At 47.5% G+C, this 10,698-nt stretch overlaps 1 protein-coding gene across 4 annotated transcripts in view; it reads left to right on the forward strand.

Moving 5' to 3' along the window:
• Window positions 1-10,698, forward strand: part of dph1 (diphthamide biosynthesis 1) — an 85,291-nt gene that overhangs the window by 11,034 nt on the left and 63,559 nt on the right. For 3 of the 4 annotated variants that reach the window (XR_006023018.1, XM_042063999.1, XM_042064000.1), the window contains exon 3: window positions 5,198-5,261. The exons of the other annotated variant lie outside the window; for it this stretch is intronic. Coding sequence is in view for 2 of the 3 variants with exons in the window: in XM_042063999.1 (XP_041919933.1) it covers window positions 5,198-5,261 (64 nt within the window). In the remaining variant the exon portion in view is untranslated. The remainder of the gene's footprint in view (window positions 1-5,197; window positions 5,262-10,698) is intronic. 4 annotated transcript variants of the gene reach the window in all.

Below are 10,698 nucleotides of genomic sequence, written 5' to 3' on the forward strand. Positions count from 1 at the left end.
AACAAACAAGTGTTTTATCGGGGGTGTGCTTCAGCAGGTGGTTTGTGGGGAGAATTCTGTCCTGGCTGTGTGTGTTTCTCCCCACCTTCCTCAGGGAAGGTGGGGAGAGGAAAGGCTGCTTTTTACCCCGCTTTTTTTTGGGACTGTGTGATTTCATTAGAGCAAGCCTGAGGTCTCACTGGGCTGCAAGGTCAAGGATCACCTTATCGACTGCACAGCACCCTCACCCCCCCCCCACACACACACAACCCTTCTCCCTCCGCACTCTAGCTTTGAGTGACTCTGCCACTCTCCATGTGGTTCTCTCTTTCTCTCCCTCTGCCTTCTTCTGTTGCTTTGTCTGAGTCACCCTGTAGCCACTCCATGTCTAATTTTAGTCAAGCAAAAAGTTGGTGTGATTTGTGTTAGCTTGTTTGTTTGGGGGCTGACAGAGAATTGTGGCTCCTACTGCCTCTACTACACATTAGTTATGCTGTTATTGGCATATTACATTTACCAAACGTGCACCTCTATGTCTGAACACTTTTCACAGAGTGCTCGATCAGACATCATCAATTTGCCTTCGAATGGGAATTCTTAACTGACATAATTCTCAAGATTAAGCAGGGAGATATTTCACCCTGGGATTGTGCAGAGATTGATCGAGTAGTCTGTGAGCAAGTCTGTGGTCTTATCTTCTCTATCCCACTATTGCAAGTTATGGGCAGGCTTCAGATAGGATTTATTCTCTCTCTCCCTCTCTTTTTTTGTTACTGAGCCTTAGATCTTTTGCGATAATGAAGCCTAAATGCACCACACAGGGTATCTCTCATCAAAGCTGTCTTAATCTGAATCCTTTTCTTGGCAGTCGGTGCCAGACTCTTCCTCCGTGACACATAATTGTTCCCGTTCCTTGATCCAGCTCATTGTTGGCATTGATTCCATTTTCTCCGAGATTTTACCCGCCTAATCATCCCTTCCAAATGAACCAAATCAGGGTCCCTTTCATGACGAAACTTGTTCAGCTTTGAGTGACTGAAGGCTGTGATGGCTATCAGAGTAATGGCTGTCGATGTTTTACACATGCACACATGCACACGCAGTGTGGGAACTGGGAACTGGGATGTAGAAATGTTGTTTTTATTGGGCTTGGGCTAAAACTGTGGCAGCCTGTGTTGCATTGTAAGATGCACTGTAGTGCCTTCATGCTTTTCTGGTTGCTCAGTCTTGCACACTGAATTGTACCTGTGAAAAGTAGGAGTAGGAGTGGGTGGGGGTGGCATATGAAGGAACAATGGAAACTAGAAAACTACCATGTCTGTGGAGACCACATGAACTCCCATGCTATGTGTCCCCCCTCCCAATCTGCTTGAGATGGGCACTATGGAATAATTTATCTCACTAGCTGAGCATATACTACCTTTAAAGATGCAGTCTGTGGTTCTGGTAAAAGTGGTCCAAGCTACTTTGTTAGTAAAACAAAAGGTGTATTAGCTTACTATCACAGACCGCTGCTGCCAAAATTCTTCCACATGGGGAAAAATATCTGAAAAGAGATAAAGTTCATAAAGGTAAATTTATTTTTCTTTTCTGTATGAAAGTGGAAAAGGGATAACATTAGGATCTTTGATTATGTGTATCAAAGATTTGTTCCCCTTTGAAAATGATTGAATAACGACAGCAGCATAATATATCAGTGACTCACAGATGGTATGTCTAATAGCCGTTGAACGTCTCCACACCACTAGCATTGTTAACACACTTTCTTCCCTGGAACACCTCAGACTTAGCAGCTTCTCAGCTTTGTGGAGTGCAAGTTCTATCAGCTACGGTATGGAAATTACTCTCAAAGTTTTATGTTCCAAATGTTTTTTAGTAATTATGGAAGGGTTTAATTTATTTCTAACAGTGAATGGTAGAGAGTTTTCTCTTGTTCAGAGGGATTTTTAGGGACCGGTTAGTACTCACCACTCACCCCAGCACTGACTAAAACGGACGTTGCATTAGTCTGCATCATATGTTCTTTAAATGTAGAGGCACCTGGCTGCAGCTCAAATGAAGCACGTGTGTGTGTGCAATGTATGTGTGTGAGTTACAGCCTATTCACACACTCGCACACATCTGCCTCGTCTCAGATAATCTGAAGCGTTGGCATTCATTCGTGCTCTTATGACATTTATGCTCCTGCGGCTTACAAATGTGTGTATACTCAGAGGCCGGCCTGCTCTTTACTCCGGGAGCTTGTCGTTCACCGACTGGATGGATGGATGGAGCGATTTGTCAGCCAAGGCTCCGGTGAGCTCAGTAACCTTTTACTGTTAATAAACTCGCCCTTTCCCAGGTAATGACCTGTCTGTGTCTGTCTGCGCTAAAGGAGGCCAATCCTTTAGCGTTTCATCAGAGAGAGACACACACACACACACACACACACACACGTACGGATGGACACACATGCACGGATGGACACACACACTCTCTCACACTCTCTTTCTCACACACACACACCTCCCCATCGCATGCCTTTCCGCCTCTCCATCCATCACTTCCTCACGGCCACCCCTAACTTCCCTCCTTGTCCCAGACGGATTGCTTGTTTTCTCTAATGCTTTATTGCCTAGTCCTCCCAGCTGCTGCCTATTTAGCCGGGCCGAGCAGTTAATAAATGGGTGGCCCCCAGTCTGCGGTTAGAAGAAATTCTAGCGGGCCGCCTCTCTTTGTCCCCAATAACCCAGGCTCATTTAGGTGTCAAAAGCTGAGCCTCACAGACAAAAGCACTTACAGGAGTGCCAGTGTGGTCTTTGACTTTTGGTTTAAATACTGTAGGTACCCGTCTACAATTAATACTGTTATGGTTACAGAGGCAGATAAAGGTAACACTGTTGTGAAGGTCAAGCAGCGGTTGTCGTAAGCCTTTGCATTGCTTTCAGATTCAGCATCATATTCATTATTCGTTATATATTATACATCATATGATCATGCCTTATATTAATTTAATTAATATTGTTAGTTAATAATAACCAGTGTATGGCTATATGTATGGCTGTCTTTATCCTAAATAATAACCAATGGATGGTTATGTCTGTCTAATACTATGAAACTAATAATAAAGCAGTTGAATGTGATGCTGAAGCTAGCTAGGATTGTGACATTCTCCTGAAGTATCTTGGCCTTTTACCTGGCCCTACCTAGGGTTGTGACATTCTTCTCAAGCATAATAATGGCCTATTAGTGGATGATCACAGTCCATTCTGTATTCCTGTTAGAGACTGATTGCAATGGCTGCCTGTTATTCACTAAGTGTTTCAATCATCGCCCTACACAGCACGTTACTGTGCCAGCAATAAGACCATCGGTCTGTTTCCAAGACGACAGCTTCTCAGATGCTGCCCTGAGATTGATGTGAATTCATGTACTGTATGCACATACACAGAAATGTTCTTTCACTCACACACTCACACACGCACACACACGCACACACACACACACACACACACGCACACACACACACACACACACACACATACATACACATACATACACACACACACGCAATAAGATTAATTTCTCCTCAAACAATGGAATGATCCACTGTGTAATGAATGGTGTTTGCATGGCAAATAAGTGGGCTTCTTTTCAGAAAATTAAATTAAAACAGTTTTAAGCATCTGTCAAATGTTGTGAGTTCAGCTCTGCTTACTTGTCACTCATCTGACAGATCGCTGCCGATTTGTAGTCCATGTGGATGCATTGGATGTGCATCAGCATGATGCAGGATACTTTGAAACTTGCCATTTCCTCATAAAGAGCCTTCCTGGCTGTGTGTGTGCGTGTGTCTTGCTCTGTGGTGGGGGTTTGTCGTTGGATAAATCCTCTCCGGAGACTCGCGCTGTTTCACACTGTGAGATTTGTGTGATATGCCCACACTCGCACTTCTGTCTCCTAACTTGTTGCTGCTGCTCTCATCTCCACATCTCATCCTCTGGTGTCAGTCATCATGTGACTCGACAAAGTCGTCATAGAGATAATCATTGTATCCCTCTCTATCTGATCAAAATGCCAAATGGGATACATGTTCCTTATTCCCTGTGAAGATAAAAACAACATGAATTGGGCCAACGTATAAATCACCCCTTTCCCCCTCATTGAGAAAATGTTTCAATTTTGTTGCTGTAGTTAACCAGCGTAGGTAATTGTTCTAAATATGGTTATGATTTTTGTGTCACTTCTGCGTTTTTGTGTTCACATTGCATGCAGTAATGTTGAATGATAAAGTCCTAGTTGTGTGTGTGTGTGTGTTTTTTTTTTTTTTTTTGTCTGTCTGTCTCTGTGTGATGGCCTCTTGTTGTGCAGCATGGTCTGGGTCTGATGCCGCGTGAGTCAGCGTCTTCATTATAGCGCCTCTGATTGATCAGCCATCCGTGCCGTCATGGCGCATCCCGCTCCGAAAAACTGCCCCAGCCATCCGTCTCCATTCTTCTCCTGCCGTTGCTCCGCCATCGTTTGTTTTACAGCCCTTTCTCCGTCACTCGGACCACTCTCCTGGAGTGACCTTGGGTCTTTTGTGACGGGGCCGAGGGGGGAAAATGAAGAGTGGTATGTCGGCCCTTATTGTTGTCTTAGACCGTCTGTCTCCTTGAAGCGCTCCTCTAGTTTTGCGGCGAGTGCCATGGATGGGACATGAATAGGGGAACTTGAGGATGTAAGGTCATCCGTCAGCCCATCAGGCTATTGGAATGGTGATACAATACACGTGCTTGTTGGGCCGTTATAGGGCCATCGCAAACATATGGACTGATCTAGCAGGAAAGAGAGATGGTCTCTATTGTACAGCTGTTGGGCTTCTTTTTGTACTGGCTGTCTGCAGCTCCTGGCCTTTCGAGGCGTAGGCTACAACCTTGTGTGAAATAAAGATCAAACATTGCGCTATGCCGCTAAGCTGCCAGCTTTGCTCGCCCTGTCTGGCAGGTGTATTAAAGGAGTCCAGAGCTGTCCGTCACAGGGCCGGTCAATCAAGCACAGGTTACACTGATCTGTTCTCCTTTTCTACCCTTTCTTTCTTTCTTTCTTTCTTTCTTTCTTTCTTTCTTTCTTTCTTTCTTTCCCTCTCTCGCTCTCTCTCTCTCTTTCTCGCTCTATCTACAACTCTCCCTCTCTCTATCTCTCTCTCTCTCTCTCTCTCTCTCTCGCTCTGTCTACCACTCTCTCTATATCTCTGCAGTGGCCCTGCAGTTACCAGAGGGGCTTCAGATGTTTGCCTGTGTGATCGCCGACATCATTGAAAGGTATGGCACTCCTTACAGACACAACTTGTCAAGCAGAAACATGTATTGATTATATGATCTAAAAAAACCCAAACAAATAGACAACACCACAAGCACCACACACACCTGGAGACACACGGCACACTCCACTCACTCACGTTCTGCCTAGACACTCCGAGATGAACACCCTCTCACACAACTCTTCTAACAAGAAAGCTAGCAAACCGTCACGGCCAACTTGCTTGAATGGATTTGAATGTGCGACCTGGGCTTGAAACGTAGGTGTCCTTGGCAAAGTCAAGCCCCAGCGAGTGAGTGTCAGTGACTCAGTCAGATTGTTGGGGGCTTGAAGGGGGGGTGAGGTTGTATGGTGGGTTTGGAGGGGGACTGGGGAGCAGGGCACTCATTAAACACACAAAACCTTATCACTGGTACCCAACCCGCCTCATCACTGCAGGCCCCACCGAAAAAATTAAATGTGATCGCTCTCACACACACACACACACACACACACACACTGGCTATCAGCGTCCCACGTGTCACCCACTGGAAGAGGGCAAATACCATTATTCTTCTTAATTGCATTTTGTTGCTGTCTGCCTGAGCCATATTGCAGGCAAACACATTCCTACACACACACACACACACACACACACACACACACACACACACACACACACACATTCTCCACACCAAACCACACCACATTCGCACATACATTGATTCTTTTTCACCCCCATATATACACACACACACACACCTACCTCACTCTGAGTGGCACATGACAGCATGGTGCCGTCTGTAATGACGCACTCCGTGCCACTCATGTCTTCAGCCCTCCTCCAGTCTGTTCATGCAACACTCTTTATAATTTAACACATTTGGAAGCACACAGAAGACTGCACCAGATCCGTGTGTGTGTCTGAGCGCACATTGAGATTCTGTGTGTGGGGAAGGGAGGGCAGGGAGGACTGGGCAAAACTAAGGCTGTATGTAGGTGAGCATCCTACAAGAGACTCTACACTCCCCTTTTGTGTTCGCTTTGGTTTGTATCCTCTCTTCTCATAAATCATGCCATTGCTCCCTCCTCTTACTCTAAATGTATTTTCTTTCTCTTGCGGTATCTCTCTCTCTCTCTCTCTCTCTCTCTCTCTCTCTCTCTCTCTCTCTCTCTCTCTCTCTCTCTCTCTCTCTCTCTCTCTCTCTCTCTAGTCTCTCTCTCTAGTCTCTCTCTTTCTCCCATTTCTCTCTCTCTCTCGGGATGCAACTCTCCTGGTTTTTTGAAAAGACTCTTCACCTTTTTCTTTCTGTAGTGTAAGCACATCTACGATCATGGCTGCCTGTGTTGTGCTAACAGGGTCTGGTGGGGAGGGGCAGGGTGTCACACTCACTTACACGCAGGTACCCCAATAACCCCCCCCAATCACTCTGCTCTGCCTCTGGCTCTCAGTGAGGTGGGCAGCCATCAGGCCTATCTGGTGCTGGGGCTAGTGTGGGGGTCCGGGGAGCGCTTGCTGTCCTGCACGCTCGACTGGGCCCTGACACGGCGTGGCAGCTCCCGACAGCACGGCACGTCTCCCGCCACCTCCCGTCTCCCGCCACCTCCCGTCTCCCTGTCTCTGCTTTTCCCAGTCTGTCTTTTGTGTTGTTTTGTTTTGTTTTCCCTTTTCTCCTCTCTCTCTCTCTCTCTCTCTCTCTCTCTCTCTCTCTCTCTCTCTCTCTCTCTCTCTCTCTCTCTCTCTCTCTCTCTCTCTCTCTCTCTCTCTCTCTCTCTCTCTCTCTCTCTCTCATGCTTGCTCACAGTGTGGGCCTGTCTCCAACTCTTGTTCCTCCACCTCTGTTGTTAGTGTTTGAACTCTGCACTGACTATCTTTGGTCTGGTTTTCTCTCTTCCTCTCTTTTTTTCCCCTGTCGTCTCTCTTTTTCTCTTTCACCTGTCTGCAGTGATCTATTCATCTTCAGCCGTATTCCTCGCCTTCCTCTCCAAACAGCTGCTGCTCCCCCCCCCCTAAAATCTCTACATCTCTCTCTCTCTGTCTCTGTCTACCACTCTCTCTTTATCTCTCTCTTTCTCTACCACTCTCTCTCTCCTTTCCTCTGCCTCCCTCTATCTCTGTCCCCCTCTCCGGCTGCGTGTGTATGTGTGTTTGGTGACAGGCACACACAGCGGTGAGCGATAGTGCCCCCACTCTTATCGGCGTGCATTACCGCTATCAGCCATAGAGACACAACTCTCTTCCACCCCCACCCCCCACACACACCCACACACCCCACCTCCATGTCCTGAGATCAGCACAACACGTCCAGGTCCGACCGCACCGCACCGCACCGCCCCCCCCCCCCCTCCCCCCCCCTCTTCCTTTAGCGCATCTCTATCCAGTAATGAGAGCAATTACAGGTCGCTAATTGCTTTCCTCAAGCCCCTATCCCCACATGACACCACCGCAGTTCGTACCTCTCTATCTGACTCACACTCTTTACCTCTCCGCCACCCTGCTACCCTCCTCCACTTCTTCCTCTTCCTCCAGACACCCCCCCACCTTCCTCACCCCTTCCCAGCTCTCTCCATCCACCCTCTGCCTGTCCTCCGCCACACTTTTGTTCCCTCGCTCCGTGTGGCTGCTGAGGTCTGCGTTGGGAGAGGAAGGGGCCGAGGAAGTTCAAGAGCCCCGAGGAGAACATAATGAAGGCTGCGTCGGAGCATATGAAGCACAGCAGTAGTGCGCCAAGGTGCCAGCCGGACACCGCGCCACACACTGAACACATACAGGCTTACACACGCACACACACATATGCAAACACACACACACACACACACAGACCTACACTGACCTACAAAGACAGACACACACACACACACACACACACACAGTGAAGTCATTTAGGGATGTTCCCGGATCAGACGAGTGTGTGTGTGTGTGTCAAGCTGTTGGTAGCCTGTACCAATCCACGGTCCAGTTCAGCAGGCACTCAAATGGAATGGTGGTTGGTCTGGAGGATTAGGCTGGCAATATCCTGTGTGTGTATGTGTATGTGTGTGTGTGTGAGCGTGAACGAGAGAGAGAGTGAGAGAGAGACCATGATGATGTATGTTTGACCTCCAATCACCTCCAGCTGTGTTTTCTCCTCTTCGGTCATCAGTGCCTCGTTGGCAGATAGCAGCACGTCCTTCTGTGCGGGCACTCTCGCTCTCTCTTTCTCGTTTGGACCGGCTATCACTGAAATGGCCTCTGACTGGTGATGCCTATCTGTATCTGGAGACCATAAGCTGGCCAGAGTGTAAGGCGATTGAGGAGGATGAGTGTTTAATCTCTAATGAGAGCAAGCTGCTCCAAATTACAGCTGAGCCATGGTTAATAACGGCGCTGATACGTGCTCGCAATCACACACACACACACACACACACACACACATGCTCACACTGACTCACAGGTGTGTGTGTGTGTGTGTGTGTGTGTGTGTGTACAGCCTCACACTCACTGGGCTAAATCTCACTTAAAAGTGCAGCCTCTTCAGATGACTATGCAGACACATTCTAAACACACACACACACACACAAACTCTGTGCATATACTATCACGTAACACGTACACAAACAAATAACCATAAATTAATATTATCCACACACACACACACACACACAAACACACACACACACACACACCAGTTGCCACCAGAGACGTTCACCTGCACACAGGTTTATGAACACTTGCACAAAGACATCCAGGTCACACAACACACCTAGAGTCCTCCTTCGATGACCCAGATGTGGACACCTGAGTGCGAAGAGCAAACAGCAGCTCCCATTGGCTGATATGGCCTCACAGTGTGGCCCCATACTCCAGTAGTAAGTGCCATCACATGCCAGATGCCTCATGATTGAAAACACAGATTTATTGCAGCCTAAATCTCACATAGCAGTGGAGTTTTGATGCACAGATGTTGTCTGTCATCATTCTTTGTTCCTGGTCACTGAGGTGAGTGAGCAACATTGGTCATTTCCTCAGATAGTGTCAAACGGCTGATTAGTTGTATTGATGTCTGGTGCAGAGGACCAAATGGGGTGTAGCAGTTGGCTGTTTTGTCTCGTGGAAAAGTGTTCACTCCTTGCTGCTGTATATTTCTCCTGTTCTTTGTAATCTCCCTTAGATGTCTTCAAACAAATGCACAGTTGCAGCATGTAGCCAGTGCACTGCCTTTGTTAAAAAGAAGCAACTCACAATGAGTTTGACAACACGCCATATGCATCAAAGGCTTTGATGCCGTACTAGCTGTAGCTTTCTTTCTTTGTCTGGGCACCATTTAGAAAAAGATGTACTTTTATTTTAAAGGGGAAAAAATATGTTTTCTTCAATTCAGCTCTCGGTCGGGACGGTTGGAACGACTTAAAGAGGTGAGGTTGAAATCCCTGAGCGAGACGAGAGGGCGGTTACCCACAGTGGCCCCCGTCACTCAGGATTTGGGTTCGCAGATAATGTTCCATTAAAACGTTACTGAGAATATGAATGCCGTTCCTCCTCATCTTGCCCTCAAAGTAAGCACAGCCTGGGGCCATTAACCATCCCTTTTTTTTTTTTTTTGTAATGCTGTAATTTGGCCCTTAGAAACAGAAGAGCTATTAATAAAACTACACTGCAGCCATGATGGGTTGTCAGTGAAGGACACTGTGGATTTGTCATGAAATAGCTCAAATAGCACTGTGAGTAAATCTGAGGCGTCCACAGCACAGATTGTTCTGAATGACTTCAGTGAGTTCTGTCAGGTTGGACAGAGCCCAGGGATGTCTCAGAGCAAGATTTCACACACACACATAGGCCTACACACTCGCGCTCACACTCACATGCACTTTGTCACCCCGGGCTTCTGTTAAAGCCCTCTACTGGACTTGGCTGGGACACCATGCTGGTGCTGGCAGGGGTCTTCAGCTGCCTGCTCACACTGCACAGCTGAACTGTAGGTAGTGGGAGTCTGGGTTTGACAGGTGCGACTGGGTCTCTCTTTACACCTTCTGTCCCCCCTTGTGCACACTTGAGTCTCTCTCTCTTTCTTTCCCTCTCTCTCTCTATCTATCTCTCTCTCTCGCCCTCACATTTCTCTCTCTCTCTCACACACACACACACACACACACACACACACACGCACACAAATACACACACGCAGGACCAGGCTGAGCATGCGGGCTCATTGAGTCATTGAGAGGATGCAGGAGATGCTGGCACTGCCAAGTTTTCTGACTAACAAGCTCTCCCACCACCTCTCTCCAATCAACCCACCTGTGCCATGCCGCTTCCATGCCAACCGGGTTGGGGCTGGAGGGGTTCATTCTGAGGAGCGGGTGGTGATGGGGCTTTAGGGGCAGGCAGACCTTTTCACCTGGGCTCATCACAGCATGTGACATATATTTAGAGTGCACAGCTAATGGAGAGCAGGAAATGAATCATTACTGGAGTACAAGTTC

The sequence above is a fragment of the Alosa sapidissima genome, chromosome 15 (genome assembly GCF_018492685.1).
Source record: "Alosa sapidissima isolate fAloSap1 chromosome 15, fAloSap1.pri, whole genome shotgun sequence".
NCBI classification, from domain to species: domain Eukaryota; kingdom Metazoa; phylum Chordata; class Actinopteri; order Clupeiformes; family Clupeidae; genus Alosa; species Alosa sapidissima.